The 23,755-nt window shown below is 36.0% G+C and overlaps 1 protein-coding gene across 12 annotated transcripts in view; it reads left to right on the top strand.

The window, feature by feature from the left end:
• PPFIA2 (PTPRF interacting protein alpha 2) overlaps positions 1 to 23,755 on the top strand; it is a 496,304-nt gene that overhangs the window by 330,427 nt on the left and 142,122 nt on the right. For all 12 annotated transcript variants that reach the window (XM_045082940.1, XM_045082946.1, XM_045082943.1 and 9 more), the window contains one exon: positions 13,990 to 14,106. In XM_045082940.1, coding sequence (XP_044938875.1) covers positions 13,990 to 14,106 — 117 coding nt within the window. The remainder of the gene's footprint in view (positions 1 to 13,989; positions 14,107 to 23,755) is intronic.

The following is a 23,755-nucleotide window of genomic DNA, read 5'->3' as shown; positions in this document are numbered from 1 at the left end:
TGAGTCTGTTTTTGTGTGTGGTGTAGAAAGTGGTCCAGTTTCATTCTTCTACATGTGCTGTCCAATTTTCCCAAAACCATTTGTTTAGAGGCTGTCTTTTTTCCATTGGACATTCTCTCCTGCTTTCTTGAAGATTAGTTGACCATAGAGTTGAGAGGCCATTTCTGGGCTCCAGTACCATACTGTCTTGATTATTACAGCTTTGTAATAGAGCTCGAAGTCTGGAATTGTGAGGCCACCATCTCTGGTTTCCTTTTTCAACATTCCTCTGGCTATTTGGGGTCTTTTCTGGTTCCATACAAGTTTTAGAATTATTTGCTCCATTTCTTTGAAAAAAGTTGATGGTATTTTGATGGGGGTTGCATTAAATGTGTAGGTTTCTCTAGTTAGAATAGATATTTTCACAATATTTGTTCTTCCAACCCATGAGCATGAAATGTTTTTCCATTTCTTAGCGTCATCCTCAGATTCTTTCATGAGTATTCTCTAGTTTTCTGAGTACAGATTCTTTGCCTCTTCGATTAGATTTATTCCTAGGTATCTTATGTTCTGGGTGCAGTTGTAAATGGGATCAACTCCTGAGTTTATCTTTCTTTTTTTTTTTTTAAAGATTTTATTTATTTATTTACTTGACAGACAGAGATCACAAGTAAGCAGAGAGGCAGGCAGAGAGAGAGGAGGAAGCAGGCTCCCTGCTGAGCAGAAAGCCCCAATGTGGGGCTCGATCCCAGGACCCTGGGATCATGACCTGAGCTGAAGGCAGAGGCTTTAACCCACTGAGCCACCCAGGCGCCCCTGAGTTTATCTTTCTTCTTTCTCCTTGTTGGTGTATAAAATGCAACTGATTTCTGTGCATTGATTTTATATCCTGACACTTTACTGAATTCCTGTATGAGTTCTAGCAGCTTTGGGGTGGAGTCTTTTGTAATATTGTTTCATCTTATGGTATCACTTATCTCTCAAATTCTCCCCTATTGATCTAGTATTGTTTATCTTTCTTTTTCTCAGCTTCTTTGTTCTCCATCACTTGGTCTTCTATATCACTAATTCTCTCTTCTGCCTCATTTATCCTAGCAGTTGGAGCCTCCATTTTTTATTGCATCTCATTAAAAGTTTTTTGATCTTGACTTGTATAGATTTTAGTTCTTTTATTTCTCCAGAAAAGGGATTCTCTAGTATCTTTTATGCTTTTTTCAAGCCCAGCTAGTATCTTTATAATTGTCATTCTGAACTCTAGTTCTCTAGTCCTCACATCTTACTGATGTCTGTATTGGTTAGGTCCCTGGCATTTGGTACTTTTTCTTGTTCTTCTTTTTTTTTTTTTCTGAGGTGAGTTTTTCCATTTTGTCCAGAGAAGAATAGATGAATGAGAAAACAAGGCTAAAAGGGGAACAACAACCCTAGAAAAACATATACTTTGGAAAGTAGTTGTTTTCCAGTTCATAGAATTGCTGCTATTCTTTTCTTTGATTTCTTGTTGAGTTTGTAGATGATCAGAATGGTTTGATAACTATCTAGCTGTATTCCTAGGACAAGACAAAATTCAGGTCTCCTACTTATCTTCCATCTTGCTCCTCCCCCTTCTCCAGTGCTTTTTAAGCATTTTGAAATGCTTTTCTTTTCCTTAAGACTTCTCCCCTTACCATATAAGAGTTAAAAAAAAATTGTTCCAGGACACAGTCTACAATTTTGTCACTTTTGCACTGATTGGGGGAGAAAAAAGGTGAACGGGACAACAAAAAATGTATGTATTCACAGTATTAGCCATGCCGAGCTGAGGAGATCAAATCTTATAGTGCTGAAAGGGAATACAGTCCATCTTCAAGAAGGTTACTTTTATGTATTATTTTTTATATCTTTATTGGTCATCTCTCTTTTTTAAGTGTTACTGAGGTATAATTGATCTACAAAAACTGTACCTATTTAATGTGCGTACATTCTCATGAGTCTGGACTTAAGTATATGCTCATTAATACCATCACCACAATCAAGATACTAAGCTTATCCATCATCTCCAAAAATGTTCTTGTGTTCTTTTGGTGATGTATTTTATTTTTATTTTTGTTTCTGTGGTAAGAATACTTAATAAGAGATCTGTGTTCTCAGCTCTGTTAAAGTGCACAATACCATATAGTTAACAAAGGACACCTATACACCTATGTTGTAAGCAGTCTGTAAAATGTATTCATCTTGCATTACTGACACTTTATAGTCACGAAGCAACAACTCCTCATTCCCCATTCACCTCAAATCCCTGACTGTGCTAAATTTCTTGTCTGATCTCAGAAGCTAAGCAGGGTGGGGGCCTGGATACTCTCAGATCAGTGACATTAATTTTAATGTGACATTTTAAAAGATTCACGTGTTTGTTGATGGAAATACAGTGTGTTTGGATTATTAAAGTGGAAATTTCATTCTAAAACATCCAAAAATTCCTGACAGCATATGATTTACTCTTGAATAAACAGATGACATAAACATGATCAGTATTAGGTAGATTTACATTTATTAATTTAATAATCAATATTTGCTCAAAACATTTTAGTATTTCTCAGTATATGTAAATAAAATAGAAACTTTCATTCATTTCTTAACACATTTCATAAAAAATACACGTTTATTGAGACTTTTAAAGGCAGACTCTTATTCACAGTTTTGTAGCTACTCTATAAACTAACCATGTCTGGACCCAGTGGCCCCTTTATACTGCTGTGACTCTCTTTTTTAGCATGACTTGGTCTCCCGTTTTTGCTTTTTTTTTTTCTTTCTTGGAAGTAATTACTACATTTAGTTGTCCTCCTGCCCTCGCTGAAGGCCATTTCAAATTAGCATGTTTTTATGCTTCTGATTTTAGGTAGAAAAGGGGGCCAAGTGATTATGGGAAGTATCTTGAAGAAAACCTTTGTTCTATGCCATCATGTCCTTTATGATAAACAATGCCTTTACTAACTCCTGTTTGTTTGTTTTTTTCATTGTGAGCCATGTCAAAAGATAAACTGAAGCATATTAAAAATTCTCAAAGTTTCTTTACACAAAAATCCATTCAAATTAAGCAGTAGGGTCAAACTGGAAATGGTTAGAAGCTCTCCTTGACAAGACAGGGGTCGGGGGTGATGGCGGAACAGACCATAAAGAGAGAGAACCAATGCAAAGAAAAGATATTGATTGGCTCTTATAAAGCATAGTGCACTGTTTGTGATTGGCTGTCCTTGACATTTTGGTTCCTTAACTTTGTGGCATTTTAAAGGGTGACAATTTGGTTTGCTTACATTGCATGCCATGGCATTAGAGCCACATCAGTCTAATGGCCTCCTTATTTAATTAATTTAACAGTTTGTTTTTGTTGTTGTTGTTGTTTTAATAAGATTCTGTCTTCAGGGAGGGGAGGAATTATTAGCAACTGGCATCTTCCTGGGTGTTAGATATTGCAGTGTATTTTTTTTTTCATGACAGTCAAAACTTTAAGCTATTGCCAACATTTTCAGCACTCAGTACTGAATTAATTGCAATTGTTTATACACAGTGTTACACTTCTCAGTTTACCTCAGTGAATATTATTCTCCCCTCTTCATTTTTTTTTTTTGCTTATTTATATTTTAAACTGAACCTTGCTTGCCTACAGTGATAAATATAATTTGTTCAGAAAGTGTTTTCCTATTATTGATACTTTTGGAAAACTCTTTAGGACTTTGTTTTTGCTTTTATTCTTTTGATTAATTCGTATATTTTATCACATTAGCAGCTTCCTTGGTCATTTTTATTACTGTTCTTCCATTTAATGCCACTCTTAGCTAGTAACTGCTGCAACAGCAGTCCCATGCCTTAACAATATCCACTAATTCTCTCCAGTTTAAGTCATTGTGTATTTCCTGTAGTCATTTATATGCCCCTAATGAAAATACCAACATTTGACTTTATTGTAATTTTAAATATTAGAGAAGTATTTGAATAATGGAAATAAATTAAAGAGTAACCAAGTATCAAAAAAAAAAAGAATGACTAAAATACCAATTAGATGAATAGAATAGAGATAGTTTCATAGAGAATTGTAATTTATAGTAGAATTAAATATCAATAGTTATATTACAAACATAGCTATTGAAATTAATATTATAGAATATTATAGTTAACAGTGAAAATGAATATAAGTATTCCATGCAAAAAACAAATCTACCTTAGCAGACATTTGAGATCCTATTGTTATTGCAACCATTGTCTTAAACTTAAAACTAACAATAAGAGTTTTGCATGCCAGTTATTGTTTTAAAAATGGGCTATAAAAATGTTAATGTTAGTGGGTTTTTAAAAGATTTTATTTGTTTATTTTAGAAAGAGAGAGTGTGTCATAGTGGGGAAGGGCAAGGAAGAGAGAATCTCATGAAGACTCTGAGTTGAGCACAGAATGGGATAAGGAGCTCAATCCTGCATCCCTGGGATCTTGACCTGAGCCAAAATCAACTGACTGAGCCACCCAAGAGCCCCTCTAATATCAATGTTAAAAGGATTTTTTCACCATTAAAAACTATTCTTATGTTTTTTAGGTATAAGCAATATCAGTTCATATATAAAATTTGAAAATAGTCCAAATTCATGCCCTGTTCATTTACTGTGTTTTCCATCCAAGAATCACCAGAAACTTACTGGTGATGTGCGTTTAAATTTGAGTACCCAGTGAATTCATCTAATAGGAACTGGGAAAGCTGGTCAGCCAGAGTGGAGCAGATTAAAAATAAAGGTATACACCATGTTCTCATTTATTCAGTAAATATTTGTCAACTGAATAGAGATAGTATAGTGCTAATACTGAAACTACCACCAAGTGAATGGTTTCTACGTTTTCTGCCTCCAAGCTCTTTGATCATTCATTAGGGTAAGTGGATTCATACATTAAATCATTGATTAAATAACTATCTTCTAAACTTGACAAGAGGCAAAATCTTACAATGCAAACCTCTGATTCTCTTCTCAAAACAATTCAGTCATTCATTGAATCTGCTGAGTTTCACATGTTTTCAGTCACTCACTGAACGACATTGAAAATGAATGTTACATAGGAGCTGATCAAATGGCATTACTCTATGTCATTGTTTTACACGGGTTTTAATATGCTTCAGTGGTGCTTACAGATCAGTGGCCAACACCTAGCACTGGAAAGTGACATGCCTATTGGCTTGAGGTCCTTAATTTTGTTTGAATAAGTATCTCAATCTTTATGGTTTCCCAGATAACACAAATCCATATAACAACACAAATCCAAACTATTGAGGCTAGAGAGTCGTTAAATCGTAAATCTCTACTGTTCTACTAGTTACTTTTCTTTGCTTTTTCATGTTGCAACGTCAGTGGAATCTAAGCGTGGAATTCAGCTAAATTAGAATAAGTATATGTGTAGAAGCAAATTATGTGTTAGCGCAGTGAGACTTCTGCAAGTCTCACTCTTGGAATTGTTAATTGAGTTTGGGGTAAAAATAGAAGAAAAGAATCTTTGTTAATTAGATACGGGCAGTGTCTGGAAGTTGTTGTTAAGTAGGTAAAGGCAACTATGAATTCACAAATACCAGAATGACAATCTCTGGAGAATTGGGATGAAGAGTAGACATGATTTATTTTAAACAGTAGTTGGGCAGTTTTCAAAGTAATTTGAAATGCCTGTTCCACATAAGAGTTCTAAATAAAAATGATAAAAATGTAAACAGCATGACTTTTATTCCTGGGAATAATTAAAGATATTTTTCAAACTGTATCTCTGTTGTTTTGCCAAATCAGGACAGGTAAATGCCCTTGCTATCAGACCACAGAACTATAGTCTTGACCTAGATAAATGTTTGGATTATGTATGCAATGAATCACTTAAGTAATTTTCATAAGCCATTATAACATAATACTTAAACAACAAGTTTTGACGTTATCAGACCTGGATCAGAAACCTGTCTCTGTTACATCTTTTTCTCTGTGACCTTAAATATATTATTTATTCCCTCTGTGCTAGGTTCTTATTTTGTAAAATTAAAATGATGCCCAATTTATGCTATTGGGAGGATTAAAAGAGATTATGCTTGTAAATTGCTTTGCAATTTGTGGCATATAATAGGTATTCAACATATATAACAACTATTAGTATTGCTAACAGTTCTTAATTAGAAACTTAATTTCTAAATTTCTCTTTCTTATTTTTTGGCCTTCCTTGTCAAACTTCAGAATGTCCTGTAGATTAATATTTTCAAAAAATAAAGAAGAGAAAAACCAAGTGAAAATTAAATTAAATTACATTACTTTTCTTTTCCTATGTTAAGAATTCTGTTTGGCTGAAAAAAATTTCTAGATAACTATGGAATTCCGTTTTTACATCTAATGTCAATCTATTCTAAATCTAAATCATATAAAATACAGCATGTACTTCAATATACCTGAATTGTATTACCTAGGCTGCAATACACCTGTAAATATCTTGTAATATTTTTTTTTTAGATTTTATTTTATTTGAGAGAGAGAGAGAGACAGTGAGAGAGCGTGAGAGGCGAGAAGGTCAGAGGGAGAAGCAAACTCCCCATGGAGCTGGGAGCCCAATATGGGACTCGATCCCAGGATTCCCAGACCTGACCTGAGCTGAAGGCAGTTGCTTAACCAACTGAGCCACCCAGGTGCCCCAATATTTTGAATATTTTAAGACACAATGAGACGCAAAATTCTGGTAAACTTTCATTAACCTGCCCTCCCACGATCCCATCCGTATCTTCCTTTATAGTTGTCTCTGCCTTCTGCCCTGTTGCCTTACATTAGAGCTGTGAATATCCTATAAGACTAGGTCAGTACTTCTCATCCTCCTGTATTTTCTCAATGAATTCTTCCATTCTCAGGGTTCCTTGTTAATCTTGAATCATTTTTTAACATTGGGAAGATTTCAAGCTTACATTGTCTTCCACATGGATTACTAATTTTCTTCGCCATGTATAAATTTTTGAGAACTTTGCCATCCAGTTTTTCCAACTCCCTATCAGGTTTTCCATTCATATAGTCTTTTTTCATGCAACTATCTGTAAGTATTTCTAGATTGCCTCCTACTTGTTAACCAGCATCTTAAGAACTGGGAATAAATAATCAGATGTAGTTCTGGTTTTGAGGCACTCAGTGGCAAAATGGGCAATCAGAAAACTAACAGCTAATTGTGATAGTGATAATTTGTATGAGTTATTGGAGAATGCTAAGGAATTATATAACTTAAATCTGGAAGGAGGAGGGTCCCAGATTCCCAGAATGGGTGACATGTAAGCAAAGACTTAAAAGATGTTTCAGAAGCAGTCAAGGAAAAAGGGTGTGTAGAGGAAAACCCCAGTCTACCCCTTGTGGTTCTCTTTTACTCTGACATGACTACCACACTTAAAATACTTTTGACACCGGATGTGTGTGTGCCTGAGTGGGAAGGGAGCATTCTCCCACCAAGCATTCACTGAAACACTTTCAGGTGTCTTACAGTTTAACTTAATTCTGACACTTCCTGGAGGTAGTGGTAGATCCCACAGGTTAAAGGCTCAGTCCTACATGACTACTCCTTCCACTTCAGATGTCAATTGTTTGTTTGTTTATACTTTTTAAATTTAAATTCAGTTAGCCAACATATAATATTAATACATCATTAGTTTTTGATGTAATGTTCAGTGATTTATTAGTTGTATATAACATCCAGTGCTCATCACATGCCTTCCTTAATGCCCATGACCCAGTTACCCCATACCCCTACCCACCTCAGATGTCAATTGTAAATAAAAGTTGTCATCTGTGTTCCTGGCTGATTTGCTATAAATCAGAGATTCCCATAACCCCCTCTTTGGATTCTCTTAATTTGCTAGAGCAACTCAAAGAACTCAGGAAAACAGTTACATTTACCATTTTTTTTTTAAAGATTTTATTTATTTGTCAGAGAGAGTGAGCGAGAGCGAGCACAGGCAGACAGAGTGGAAGGCAGAGTCAGACGGAGAAGCAGGCTCCCTGCGGAGCAAGGAGCCCGATATGGGACTCGATTCCAGGACGCTGGGATCATGACCTGAGCCGAAGGCAGCTGCTTAACCAACTGAGCCACCCAGCGTCCCGACATTTACCATTTTTTTTAAAGGATACAGATGAACATCCAGATGAAGAGAAATATAGGCAAGGTCTGAGAGGGTCCCAAGCCCAGGAGTTTCTGTCCCTATGGAGTTGGGGTATGTCACTCTCCCAGCACATGGATATGTTATGTTCTCCAACCTGGAAGCCCCCTCACCTCCATACTTTAGGATCTTTATGGAAATTTCATCACATAGGCTTTATCAATCATTAACTCCAAGCCATCTCCCCTTTCTGGAGAATCAGGGAGGTAGAGTTGAAAATTCTAAGCTTCTAATCATGGCTTGGTCCTTCTGACCAGCCCCAATCCAGGAGCCAAAAACAATTTGACAGAGGCAAAGGCAAGAACAAAACTTGGAAGACTGGCCTGGAAATATCATGGGTTTAGAAATGCATAGACACAATGGGTCAGGCTCTCAGAAGCTAGATGAGCAATCAGGAAACAAAATAAGAGTGGTAGTGAAGCAATAAGTCAGAGCAAGAAGAACACAGATGGCAGAGTTTTAGTTGAAGTACTTCAGTTTCTTTAGTCTCCTGTCTTTCTTTTATCTTCATCCAGATAGTGTTCACCACAGGAATATTAAATAACCCATAGTACTAGGTACACAAAGAGCTCATGTTCTTCTATCTTCCTGAATGGTTTTCTCCCCACCCCCATTGTCTCCAACTGATAAATGCTTAGTCATTCTTCAAAATCTCCACGTAGAAATTCCATGTTGCCTTCCATGCCCCTTGTTATATTTTCAAGGACGCTTTTAGTTATAAGTTACAGAAAAGCAAATTTGAGCAAAAAAAAAAAAAAAGTTTGGGGCTCATATTAATGAAATGCCAAGGGTAGAGGTGATTTAAGAATGGCTAGAATTAAGAGCAGATCTAATTCATCAGGGCTCTTTATTGTGTGCTTTTCTCCATGAGCTAGAACTGATGGTAAACAGCCATCCTGATTGTATCCTACCAGCTTAAGCCTGTAGAAAACAAATCTTCCCCCATAGCTCTGCCAGAAACATCTCAAGGAGTATTCCAATTTCCCTGGCTTGGATCATGTGCCCACACATTTGACCTGAGTTCTGGCCCCCTGACTGACAGTCTCTAGGTTTAGAGTAGGGAAGGAAAATACCGCAGTGGAAGTATAGGATATAACAAAAGTAATATTGAAGGGATGCTGGGCATTTAAAAACGTGTCAACAAACAGTTGACAAATCATAGTTTATCAATTAAAATGACTGGGCAGTTCCCCTTGACCAGAGTTCCATGGGCCTTCAGTGGATTGATAAACTGGAAATGTAGGCACAGCTATGCCTGGATGTGAATCTCCAGGGAGGGGTCCATACCTTAATGATAATACAAAGGTTTTCCAGATGGGAAGGTAGAAGTACTTGGAAGGGAAATGCTTTTTCCCCATCCCCACCCACTATGAACTTCCCTGACTTAAGCCATGTGAGGCAATTTGACAGAAAGTAGAAGGTATCAAGTTAAGGAGTTAATTTTCACTTGATTCCTGCTTAGTTCTTATCACACTCTGTTTATCTCAGTTTAATCACTTCTTAAGTGTGGATCATAAAATCCATTTTGTAGATTAAAATAATTTCGCACAATGCTTGGCACATGGTGAGTTTCCAGTACTTTCTGGCAGTTATGTAACAAATGGGTAAGCCAGTTTTTACAGAGTCTACCTGGAAGTGATTCCTCCTACCTGCCACGCTGTCTCATTTGTAGTAGGTCATGCTAGGACTACTTTGGTATCCTAGACAAGTCACCCTCCCTTCCCTTTCACAGCACTCCCTGTCAGTGAGAGCCCAAAGAATGTTTTGGGGCCATCAACTTCCTTTCATTCTGCGTTTGTTTACAAGCTAGTTCTCAAGCCATCTCCTGCATTTGCTGCTGCTGCTTCTTCTTCTTCTTCTTCTTCTTCTTCTTCTTCTTCTTCTTCTTTTTCTTTTAAGATTTTATTTATTTATTTGACAGACAGATCACAAGTAGGCAGAGAGGCAGGCAGAGAGAGAGGAGGAAGCAGGCTCCCAACTGAGCAGAGAGCCCGATGTGGGGCTCGATACCAGGACCCTGGGATCATGACCTGAGCTGAAGGCGGCAGAGGCTTTAACCCACTGAGCCGCCCAGGCACCCCATTGCATTTGTTTCTTAAGTCAGCTGGGAGAATTTCCTAAAGAGACCTCTGCTACCTAGAGGCCCTGTGATTTCTAGGTGAACTTCTCTGCCCTTTGAAAACATTAAAGAGGCCCAACCCCCAACATTGCATTCACAGGAGAGAACCTCTAGCTTTTTCCCTCCTGAAAGAATAAAGATTACTAACACCTAAAATTAAATCAGATGCTGAAGCTTTGCTTTCATAACCCCTCAGGATAATTTGTTATTGGGCAAAAATAAAATCTTAAATCATTTAAATCATTAAAGAATATAGAGGATTCTACATCTGTTCTCCTACTTCAAAAACCCAATTTGTGGGCTTGGTTAAAAACAACCAAAAAAAGTAGAATTTGTATGTTGATTGTTGAAAGTTATATAATTCTTAGAACTGTCATGGGTATACTTTGTAAAACACTTGATATTTGTCCTTTTTTAAATAGATGCACAGTTATATTTGCATATAGTGTTTTCCATATGAATTTGGCATTTTGACTTTTATTATTATTATTTAGGGTATTAATTCACTGAGTCATTCAGTAAACCTTTTTAGAGGGCCTGCTTTATTTTAGGCACAAAGCCATGTTTAAAATTTATCTGAATTACTAAACCAATAGAACTTTTTCTGAACATAGTGTTAAATTTGGTTTTTAAATATATATTTTTTTAAAAGGTCTCTCTTCGGGGTGCCTGGGTGGCTCAGTTGTTAAGCATCTGCCTTTGGTTCAGGTCATGATCCCAGGGTTCTGGGATGGAGCCCCACTTGGAGCTCTCTGCTCAGCAGGAGGCCTGCCTCTCCCACTCCCCCTGCTTGTGTTCCCTCTCTTGCTGTGTCTCTCTCTGTCAAATAAATAAGTAAAATCTTTTAAAAAAGAGCTCTCTCTTCACAGCTAAGTAGATTAAATAATGAAAGAAAATGCATAGAATTTTAAAAAACTTATTATTACCTTTGTCAACATATTTGTTAAGCCATGGATGTTAGTGGAATGTCAGCATACAATGCTTAAATTTTTAAAAAATTTGAAATAAAATTTCATTATGTAATGATGATAATATAATATTATTCTTTTATTCAAGAGACAAGATGTTAAGAATTAATATAGAAATGATATACCAAGGGACTATTTTATTCTTATTGTTCCGTTAGTATAATCCATTTCTGTTCTAACATCAGAGAAATGTCTCCGAAGTCTCCCACACACTCTAAATCATTATTTTTTGTTACTTCTGAATGAATTAGGTTTTATTCTTTGTTTATCCCTATCCATTCATTATTTAAATCAACACATTTTTATTGAATAAAGTAAACCTTGCACATAATAATATAATGTGCTGCTTCATATGAAAATGTTGTTTTCCATAAGGTCTTCCGAAAATTGTTTTCTCCTGACATATTATTAGGACTTCTGATAGCTAAATAAATAAGCAAAGTGATTAAGCAAATAAAGGAAAAAATATTGGAATTTAGTCAGTGAAATACACACAATAATAAGCAGGGAAACTATAGCAAGTGGTTGACAGCAAGGTACGTTTTCTCTGAAGAATGGTATTTCGGCTGAGTTTTGAAAGCTGGGATTGTGTTACTTGTGGTCTGAGGTGGAAAAGAATGTTTTAGGCAGGAAGATTAAGTTCCTAAAATCTGGATGAGAAAGAGCGTGGTGTATTTGAGAGACAGAAAGGAAGCTGTTGTGACTGAGGGAAAGATATGGGGTATTCTAGACTTTGTTAAGAAGTTTAAATTTAAGCTAAATAATTTGGGAAAACATTGAGGTTCTTTGGAATGCGAAGAGTGACACAATGTAAGTGAAGTTTCAGAGGTGAATCTGGCTGCTTTGTGGATGATAGCTTGTAGGTGGCCAAAAGTGGGAGGAAGAGAACCTGTTGTTTGCTGACTGCAGTTCAAGAAGAGCGCTTGAAGAGTTGTTCTTCGTTATTTGGTGATCGGCCTTATAAAATGATATGCATATGTTAATGCTGGAGGTCATATACCAGATACCTGATCTCATGAACACAGCATTGTGCATCTGGGCACTGAAGTAGTGGCAGGGATGGGGACAGCCACGGGACAACTTGACCTTTTACATTTATTTGGCAATTATTGGTCTATGCGACGTACTGGACTCGTGTGATAGACTATTTATTGTGTATTAAATACTATAGGCATTGATTTCCCCAAGAACCAATATTAACTCAATATCTGAGTTGTTAATGATGAAGTTTTAGAATTTAAGTGAGGTTTGGTGAGGTGAGGGCCGGAGCCAATGACCAAGTCAATGACTTGAGACGTCTTTGGTGCAAAATGGTGGTTTATTAAAGCATGGGGACAGGACCCATGGGCATAAAAAGCTGCTGCGCTGGGGTTGTGGGGAGTGGGCTGATTATATACTGTGGGGTTGGGGGAGGTAAGGAAAAGGGAGCATTTGAAAGAAGAAGACACACAGGATACTGGAGGTTTTGCTATTTGTCAAGTTAAGGTTGTTTTTTCTTTTAGAAGGTATTAACAGACTGTTGAGAGCTTCCTGAAGGAATGTCACACTCCTGCTATCACAGGTCCTCATCAATGAGCTTTAGGTTTGGAAAAAATTTAACTTTATTTACATTTCCCTCTGCCTCAGTCTCCCTCAGTTTTATGGAGGGGAAGATGATGTTAAGGCTTCAGGACTGATTTATGGGTCTCTGGAAGTTTGGTTATTGATAAGAAAGCCTCTTCCTTGTAAATCACTAGGACATTTGTAAATGGAGGGAGACTCAGGTCTTGCAGGATTGTGGTCTCTATAAGTTAACTACTTGTTTTTCCTTTAGGGCAGCCAAGAATGCCTGAGGAATACCACACATGTCAAGGCAGGGGTGGGGAGTGGGTGTGTAGAGTGCCAGCTTCTGCTTTGTCCTCAGCTAGCCTTCTATTCCCTCATCATTTATATAATAGGATTTGCCAAGAAATTAATAAGTTATGGTATTAATGTAAAATACCTTCAAAAATATGTATAAATAGCAACTGTATTTTAAAACATCATTTAAAAATGTTAGAATGTTATTTTTTTCTCTTATTACTAAGATCACTTAAACTGTAACTATCTGAGAATCTTTCTTAGTTGAAAATACTATGAAAAGTGGAGCTGAAAATTTTCAAGAATGAATTGCTTTTTGAGAAGTCTTCTACAAATTAATTGAACAAGCAGCACTAAGATAATGGCCATTAAAATAAGGATAATGAGATGCATTTAATTCTAAGTACTCATGACAGTGGCACAAAATTAAGTCCAGTTTGTGTTTTTGTTTATTTTAAAATTACAGATATGCTACCTCTTAGAGTGATTGAATGTGCTTGTAACCTGCCTTCAGCCTGCAATGTTTTCATTTCTCTTCCTTTTATACTTTAAAAATATAGACTGATATGAATTTTATCACATTTCATAAATTAATTTTAAAAAGTAATTTCTGAATTAATTTCTGAATTAATACCACATGGATCATGGCATTAATTTAGACACATTTCCGACTATATAGATACATTTTTCAACTAGAAAATATTTTCTTCAATGAATATCGTATTCATGTAATTATTATTCAAAATGCTAACCTAAATGTTAAAAATATTTTTAAGTAAAAATATGAATAAAATTTAAGGTTTGTTTTCTAATTATTTGCGTGTATTCATTTGTTCTTAGCCACATTTGAATAAATTCAATTATTCTATACTTTATGCTCTATTTTAGATTTTTAAGGCATAGTGCTTTTATTTTGCAGATTGTTGCCTTGCGTGAACAAAATGTTCATATACAAAGAAAAATGGCATCAAGTGAGGGGTCCACAGAATCAGAACATCTTGAAGGGATGGAACCTGGTCAGAAAGTCCATGAAAAGGTATGACACAGATGACATGGTCCTACCTAGAAATATTTACTTTCTATGTCATTTGACAAAAATATGAAATATGAAGTCCATGTGATAAACATTCTTTATTATGTTTTGATTTGTTGGTCAAAAGGTCATGATGATGATCCCAGGGTCTTGGGATCGAGCCCCTCATCGGGCTCTCTGCTGGGTGGGGAGCCTGCTTCCCCCCTCTTTCTGCCTGCCTCTCTGCCTACTTGTGACCTCTGTCTGTCAAATAAATAAAATCTTTAAAAAAAAAAAAGTCATGATGACTTTTCATTTGGTGATTTAATTTGATTTTCTTAAAAATAATATGCATGTGTTTAAATGTATAAATATATATTTGAATTTCTCAATACTTGATACTTAACATGATTCTCTGAAATAATTAAATTATATATCTAATTGAACATATGTATAATTGAATAAATATATTTGCACAGATAGGTGTATCTTTAATCTATATCCAGGAATTCTAAGTATAATAACAATACTTTTGATTTATAAATGTTATTATGTACAATTGGCAATTCATCTGTGGCGTATCACTGCAAGAATTTTTTAGTAATCTCCTATTTGGCATTTTCCATGTGTTTAAGAAGGTCCTAACAGTATTCCTGTTAATGAGAAATTTTATTAAAAGATACCGGAACTCTTGGGACTTTTACTGTTTTTAGAAGGGAAAGATTTTCCTTTGGTTGGAGGTTCTACCCAGGGTAAGAACACCATCAGTCTGTCTGGCCCTTTTTCTGGGCTAACGCATTTGTTTCCAGAACAAAAGGAAGGTCAGTTGCTGGTCGGTCTGGACTCAGATAAAGATGATGAAGAGTTTGCATATCCTGTGCCTGAGGCTTAGATAATCTGTGGGGTTATTTGCCATTACCAGCTACATCTTCAGATGGTTGATCTTTAAACATCAGGACTGCATGAATTAGGTAGCAATAAGTGTCATTGTCAATGTCAAGAGGTTTCAGAACAGAGATCAAGAAACAAGGGACTGGACCATGAAACAAAAGCACCAGTCTTCCTAGCTGAAAATAAACCGAACACTTCCTTACTTATCCAGTTGAAACAGATGGAGGGGCTTCTCGCGTTTCCTCCTTCAAGTATGACAGCAAAGGGGGCCAAGTCAACCAGACTAATTTCCTGACACTCATCAGTTTTGGTGGCTGAGAGGCAAAGAGCTCTTAATTTAAGGCTTCACTATTTTAGCCTTTATCCATGTATTTTATAGAACTCTTAAGCTGAGTATTAAAAATAAACTACGGTCTGACGGCTAGGTTTCATGAGCTGTATCTCAAATTTGAATGAAATTTAAACTGATATCAGTCCGGTAAACAAATCACCTAGCTCTTGAGAATAAGCTGTTTGCACTCAAAACTCACTTTAGGAAACTAACTTGTAATTTTCTATTACTGTTTCATTTTAATTATGTCATCAGTAATACAGTGCTATACATTTTCTCTACTTATTCGGGTGTAAAAATGGACTTTGTGGTCATGAAGCCTTTTTCTCTTAGAAGTCACAAAATATTGTGTGTGGTTTGTTTTGTTTTGTTTTGTTTTTTCTTTAACAATGATGTATTTATGCTAATCCAGACAAGAATTAAAGAAATATGTCTTTGAAAGGCAGAAAGAACTTGAGATCTTGTCTATTCCCTAACAAACCATTTGATATTTAAAGCGTTCATCTGGTACTTTCAGGAGAGAGAGTACCCACACACATTTTTGTTTTTTTGGTTTTTTTTTCAAATGTCATTTATTTTAACATATAACTACCAAATATCTAGGCATTAGAAAGTAAGAAAATTCATGGTTCTAGTATCTGGATGAGGACCTATGTATAATAGATGTTTGTTTCTATTAGACTGCACATATTCTGAGGACTCTGAGTAGTTAGCGATATAAAGTACTTGTCTCTAACTTTCTTTGCCTTTTGGCTCTTGGAGAAGGCATGTCAGCCAGCGTAGAAGAGAGATTCTGTGCCATTGCTAACTTACTCTTCCTTATGGATGTAACTAAAGATTTTTAAACATTGTAGTTATTGGTATTCTCTTTTTCCCAATTTCCCAGAAATATAAGAAGAGTAATTTCCAAATGCTTTAAAGTAATGATACACTGGTATTATTAAAAATAGCATGCCCCTCTCCTCCAATTTAGGCCTAAAATATGTATCATCATGTATGTATTTTTTTCTAATTTAAAATAAGTGACTTGTTTCAATTCATATTACCCCTGAAATGTCCTTCAGGAAAGTATTTTGAAAATTTGAGAGGTTTTTTTGTTTTTTTATTTATTAAGGTATAATTGATACACAATATTATTTCAGTTTCATGTATACAACACAGTGATCTGATGATATTTATATACCTTATAAATTGATCTCCATGATAAGTATAGTGACCATCAGTCTCCATACAAAATTTTTACAATATTATTTACTATATTCCCTATGTTGTATATCACATCTCCACATCTTATTCATTTTATAACTGGAAGATGGTACCTCTTAATCTTCATCATATATTTAATCTACTTCCCAATCCTCTTAGCTCTAGTTACCATCAGTTTTATTTTCATGTATTTATTTATTCATTCACTCATTCATAACATGTTTGTTTGCCTGCCATTTCTTTGTTTCCAGTTTTATTGAGATATAATTGACACATAACGTGTAAATTTAAGGTATACCACATGGTGATTTAGCATATGTCTATATTGTGAAGAAACTACCACAATAAGGTTAACACATTCATATCTCACCTAATTACCTTTTGTGTGTATGCAGTTACATATACTAAGAATATTTTAGATTTGGCCTCAGCAACTTCCAAGTATATAATACAATACTGCTGATAATAGCCACCTTGCTGTATGTTAGATCCCCTCCATATTCTAACTGCTGACATTTATGGATAAAATATGAAATAATATCCTTATCATTATATTTACTATCCTTATATAAATACTCCTAACTTACATACATAAATGTTATAAAGCATCTTTACTTTTTAAAATTATTCTCTCTTGCTTGATTATTCAAAGTATTTCAATACCACTGAATAACAAGTGTTATAGGATTATAATTTAAATCCTACCACTTAATTTTTGCTTTTAATCAAGCAAAAAAAGGAAATAATATTTTGGGGAGTGTCTGTGCAATGAAGATTGTCAGTGAAGGATTACTGTGGTATTAATGCATAAATTGCAAAATGGTGGTTGGGGAGATATACAGAAAACCATTGTGAGATACTATGGAACTGCCAGAGAGTGACTTGTAAATCCTAGTCACAAGGATTTACCCTTTGCTTAGGGTAGTAAAGTTACTTAAATTACATAGTCAGGGTGGGTTATTAACCAACAGATGTTTTATCTCAGTGGCTTGAGAATCCTGTTGACAAAATAGTGATAAAAATAGTCTCAAGCACACTCTGAAAAAGACCTTATTACTCATAGAAAAGCTATGTAATTGTTTTCAACACTTAAAAAAATTAAAAGAAAAAGTAAGTTTAACTGAAACTAGTTTAAATGTTTCTGTGGGACATAAATTTCATCAGTTATTCTAGAAGAACGTAAATACTCAGAGGATAATAAAATTTTTCAGGACACTAAATTTTACCCCACTGAAAGTTCAGAACTGGGCTCAATGACTTTCTTCCTGTTAATTTCTAGAGGAGAATTAATTTGTTAAATTTTTGCATAAATACACTGCTCTTGTAAAGGAGATAATAATGCTCCTGACTCATATATTCTGTACTTCCAATTATTTTTTGCAGCTGCAAATACTTGCTAAGTGATGTGGATAAGTGGGATGTTAGACACTGGTAGAGAGTCAGAAGACATCACCTCTGTAATAAATTTGCTGAGAAAGTAGAGCGAAAAATCAGCATGCCCCAATTAATATTGCAAAACACGATAAATAAGTAGTGTCAAAAATGATATTAGAGTTTAAAGGAGAGATAAATTAATTGTGATAGGAGGTGTCAGAGAGGCAGCATGGAATAATGATTTGTTTGATGTCAGCACCTGGATTCAAATTCCATCTCTGCCAGTTACTAGCTGGGTGAACTTGCACGTTAACTTGCCAGAGCATCAGCTACTGGTAAATAGTCATACCCAACTTACAGCTTTGTTGTAAAGAGTAGAGACACTGAAAAACAAAACTTAATTATAAGCCATAAATAGTATGGTTATAATATTGATTAATACTATGTTTTCATGGTTGTGCATTTTTCAATAAATATTTATTGGCAACATTATTGAAGGTATTAGGATATAGGTACTGGTCTGGGTGGTTGGGACATAGTAATGAACAAAGCAGATGGGGGCCCAGGCAATAAACAAATGAGAGGGAGTGAACGTGACCAAGGGACTGGTGTGAAGTATGTTACATAGACATGGCGAGGAAGGACTTTTTTAACAGGTGGGGATTGAACTGAAACCTGAAAGAGGACACAGATTCAACCACATGGAAAAACTTAAGAGTTTTTGAGGCAAAGGAAACACTAAGTGCAAATGTACCAATGGTGGCATAGAGCTTCTCTGGCACATTCTTGGGAAGAAAGGATGATGGGGTCATTGAAACCTAGTGGTCCAGGGAGAGAACAGCAGGAGACAGGATGGAGCAGTGAACAGGGTCAGATTATGTAAGTTCTTGTAGGACATGGTAAGGAGTTTAATTTTATTCCCAAAGCAATGGGAAGATAGAGAAGTATGTTAACGTGGGAGCATCTTGATTAGATATCTTTTTAAAAAATCACTTAACACTTTTTAACACATCAGACTTACAAAGTTGATTGAGATTTTCCTTTTCTTAATTTTACCAGTAATGAAATTGAGACTTACTTAGAATGATTAAAGGACTTCTTGGTCCAGAGCAGGACCACAACCCCGGTATTCTCACCTCCAGACAAGATTATGCTCTGATATTCCTTCTCACATGCCTGGATGACTTCTATATGTGTTACTGTTGAGTTTTTACAAAAATTCATTCTAATCCAATCTTAGTTTTTCTGATCTTTTCTTCTTTTATTATATGTATGTGTGTGTGTGTGTATATATATATATATATATATATATATATATATATATTCCCTTGTTTTTTAGAGTTGATTTCTTTTTTTTTATCTAAACCCCTTTTCTTACATTTTTTTAAATTTTTTTCAGTGTTCCAAAATTCATTGTTTATGCACCACGCCCAGTGCTCCATGCAATACATGCCCTCCTTAATACCCACAACCAGGCTCACCCAACCACCCCACCCCTCTCCCCTCCAAAACCCCCAGTTTGTTTCTCAAAGTCCACAGTCTCTCGTGGTTTGTCTCCTACTCTGATTTCCCCTAACTCACTTCTCCTTCCATCTCCCAATGTCCTCCATGTTATTCCTTTTGCTCCACAAGTAAGTGAAACCATATGATAATTGATTCTCTCTGCTTGACTTATTTCACTCAGCATAATCTCCTCCAGTCCCATCCATGTTGATACAACAGTTGGGTATTCATCCTTTCTGATGGAGGCATAATACTCCATTGTATATATGGATCATAGAGCTGATTTTCTATCCAAGAGTGTGCTCTTAATGTTTTTTTAATTTTTCCCACATCTTCTTCAAGTTATTATTATCATTATCTGTTTATTTATTTTTTAACTCTGAACAGATCCCCAAGGCAATGGCAGTCCAGATTTTTGGTCGCTACAAGTATGGCTCTTAAACCTAGGCAAGAGAGGTCCATGATTTAGTGGGCCTTGCTGTGGCCCTCTTGCCCCTCTACAGGATGAGAAGTTCAGGTGACCAGGGGAAATTACACACCTGTGAGCCACACCACCACCCCTTCCTGACCACATGCCAGGTACCTGGAAGCCCAGACTCTCTGACCAAACTGACCTTCACCTGCCTCCAGGCCTTTATTGATTTCTTCCCAGGAGCAATGTCTGTATCTGCCTGAACTCTAGAATGCCCATTCCTAGACTGAAGGAGTGGCCAGGGGGCGCCTGTTTGATGGGGTTCCATAAAATGAAAGTGCTGGCTGAGGTATCTATTCAGGCAAAACCAGTCCAGTACTCTGGAAGGAGCTGAGACTGAGATAAGGTGAGCAGACTACAGCCCAAGGGCCATAGCTAGCTAAGTCCTGCCATACAACTTTAAGGAGACTGAGAATTATTATTTAGAATTTGATCTAAAAGTCAATGTGAAGGTATCCTTTCAAGGGAAATAACAGGTTATACTTTTCTTGACAGTTTGCTGACTGGATTTATAATCATTAAATATTTACATTTATGGTATATGGACCTCTCTTTGTTGTTTTGCCCTGGGCTGTCTCCCACCCCCAGATCCTAGAGACCTACCTATCTGCTAACGACTATAAGAAATACAATTTAGGGGTGCCTGGGTGGCTCAGTGGGTTAAGCCTCTGCCTTCGGCTCAGGTCATGATCTCAGGGTCCTGGGATCCAGCCCGGCATCAGGCTCTCTGCTCAGCAGGGAGCCTGCTTCTCTCTCTCTCTCTCTCTCTCTCTCTCTCTCTGCCTGCCTCTCTGCCTACTTGTGATCTCTCTCTCTCTCTCTCTCTGTCAAATAAATAAATAAAATCTTAAAAAAAAAAAGAAATACAATTTAATTTCAACCTTTTACTCTGAATTATTACGTCTGTTTGCATATATGTGTAAAACTAAAATAGAAGTCGCACAAAACAATAGTTGAATTTTACTATGTGCAGTACCTTTTGACAGTTCTTATTCCTCAGTGACTGATACATTACTTTAGTTCTTCACAGAGCTAAGGGTGAAGGAAGTGGCTGATTTGTCAGTGACATTACAAAGTGTGAAGCACATTTTACGATGTGAGGCCCTTTCTAGGGTGGTAGCTCTCTGCTCCCCTCAAGTTTCCTTTGCTTGTTATCCTCACTTTGAACCTAGGTGTTCTGAATGAACCAAGCTGCTTGATCACTTTTTAGAATTGTTGTTCTTATTTATTCTCTTCTCTTAGAATCTGACATTAATTCATGATTGTTCTGAAGTTAAAATGTAACATAACAACTTAAGCAACAATAATATGTAAATGTAAAAGCTGAATAAATACAAAATCAGATATGGATTTTTATTCACATTCTTTTAGTTCCTTTGTTCTGATAAGCAAAAAAATTATGGCCAAAAAATTCACAAAATAAAATGAAAAATCAGTGCTAAGAATAATCCTCAGATCAGAAAATCTAGGAACTAAGTATATAGAGTTTGCTTCATAGAACTTTGATCATGAAGGACATAGAGCTGAAGTGTTATAAGAAATGAAATACGGCATGGGCCTTTACCAAAATTAAGGGTTTTGTGGATTTCTAGCACTACGATGCTGTATTTTAGATGAGCCACTAAAGACAAAAATAGGCACTTAGAAAAATTTAATATATGAGCAATGTGATCCTCAGTGATGACAAAAGGATTTTATTTCATCATGCTATTATGACCTATTATGAAATACCATAATATGAAGATGCTGCATTATCTCACACAAAGCTGATAGCTGCACATTTAAGTGTTTGGCTTATAAATATACCATATTTCTATTCAAAAATACTAATACAGTGCCTGGGTGGCTCAGTTGGTTAAGCAACTGCCTTTAGCTCAGGTCATGATTCTGGAGTTCCAGGATAGAGTCCCACATCGGGCTCCCAGCTCCATGGGGAGTCTGCTTCTCCCTCTGACCTTCTCCCTTCTCATGCTCTCTCTCACTCTCACTTTCTCTCTCAAATAAATTTAAAAAAATCTTTTTTAAAAAAAGTACAAATACTAATAAACATTATTTGGCACAAATGCCTTTCTTTCAGAGTCCTCCACTAAGTTCTAGTTAAAAGTAGTTATCCATGGCAATGTCTTCAGTGTATTCACTGCATTTTGGCTATTTTTATGTGCCTTCCTCACTACATGTCAACTACTGCCAGCAACTGTTCTTCCAGAAATTTAGTCTTTGTTAACTGTGGCTTATTTTATATATTATTGATTAGGCCCGAATTTCTTCTCTATATCAAAGATAATCATCATTTGTATTTGTTTACATCTGATTAGCCCTAATAGAATATTTTCTCTGTGCATTGATCCCATATATTGTAATCTAATTCCTCATAGCAACTGTGTATACTTCTCTTTTATTCTTTATTTGAATTTTCAAGCAATGAAACCAAGCAAAGAGATGGGATTTATGAATTTGCCATCTTGGAGTTAGCGCACCTCTCAGGAAAGAGAGGTCCAAGTGTAGCCCATAATATATATGGCTGGAATGGCTTAGAGGTCTATGACTGGCTACAAAAGGGCCCAGAAGAGCCAAGTTTAGGATGTTCCATGGTTCATTCATATGTACATGAAGTTGTGCCATGTCACTTTTATAGGAGCTCAGTTGAAGAAAAAGCTTTGGACCAAAAGGCATCTTCTATACGCAATAGCAAAAATGAGAAATAGAAATATTCTAATGTTGTGTGGAAGCTTGTTAAACTCAAAATAAATCTCTCTGAATGCAGTGCCTGGGTTTTTAATGCTTCAACTGTGACCTTACTAGATGGGAAGAGAAAGGGGAATTGACTTGTCTATCTTTGAGAGCAAATTCAGTATCATATTATCAGCCCAGATATGAGGGCAGAAGAAAAAAGCACACAGTTGCTGAAGCAGGTTATCTTCAGACTTTAAAAGAATGATTCACAGAATTTGACAGAAAGTGTGTTCATTTACCTCCATCCTATTGGCATAATTTGAGTGTTTATTTTATACCAAGGATTTGCTTCCTTAAAGTGTTGTATAGAAGTACAAGCACTTTTTCTTCTTTTTCTGTTGTTTTGTCTGATCTGCTGAGTCAATCCAGGAAAAACTTTAAGTCTATTATTCAGATGCTCTGTGGTTGACCTACTTTTATTTTTCACTTTTGTAGAGTTTATCCATCTTATCATATCTCACAAAGCACAAGTTTGCTAGGAATTTAATGTGTGTTTTATAGAATTCACTCCCCCAGAAAGAGAATTCCTAGGATGAGAATATTAGGAAATTTTGTGCTATACTTTCTGAACTAGCATCTTAACTGTAGTATTCATTAGATTTATATTTTAATATTCTCAGGCTCCAAGAGGAGCAGTATTCTGCTTTTTCTAAACTTGTATGACCAGAAATCCCCTTTATCTGCAGGGAAATTGCATATGCCAGGATGAGTATTCTGAAGAATATTCCTTAATGGTGGCTCTGGCCTTTTAAAGATAGGCAAACCCTTCTTCAAGCCTCTGTGGAAATTTGCTTAACAAAGGCTACACACCAAAATGAACAAGATAAATAACTGGCATAAAGCCTTTTACAGCTTTCCAAAAGTGCTTTTACACAATTGTTTTTATTGGATCCCTGCAATAACCCTGTGAGGTTTGTAGAGCAAAGATTACTGGCTCAAAGTCTTACAACTTGTGAACAGGAGGAGCCGATGCAAATGGTATAAGGATACAAATATTAAAAGTGAACGTGGCTGAAGAAAGGTAGCGTATCAACTACCTGATTTCATGGATTTCAAAACATAAGAGTATGCACTTTAAGCAAAGTCTTAAATTTGTCCATGTGTCTAAGGGGATGAAAGGGCTTAATAGACTGAGCGTGAATCTTTAAAAAATTCAAAACTAA

The sequence above is a fragment of the Mustela putorius genome, unplaced genomic scaffold, assembly GCF_011764305.1.
Source record: "Mustela putorius furo isolate JIRA1106 unplaced genomic scaffold, ASM1176430v1.1 tig00000640_pilon_pilon_pilon, whole genome shotgun sequence".
Lineage (NCBI taxonomy): Eukaryota > Metazoa > Chordata > Mammalia > Carnivora > Mustelidae > Mustela > Mustela putorius.
This window is presented reverse-complemented; position numbering and strand designations above follow the sequence as displayed.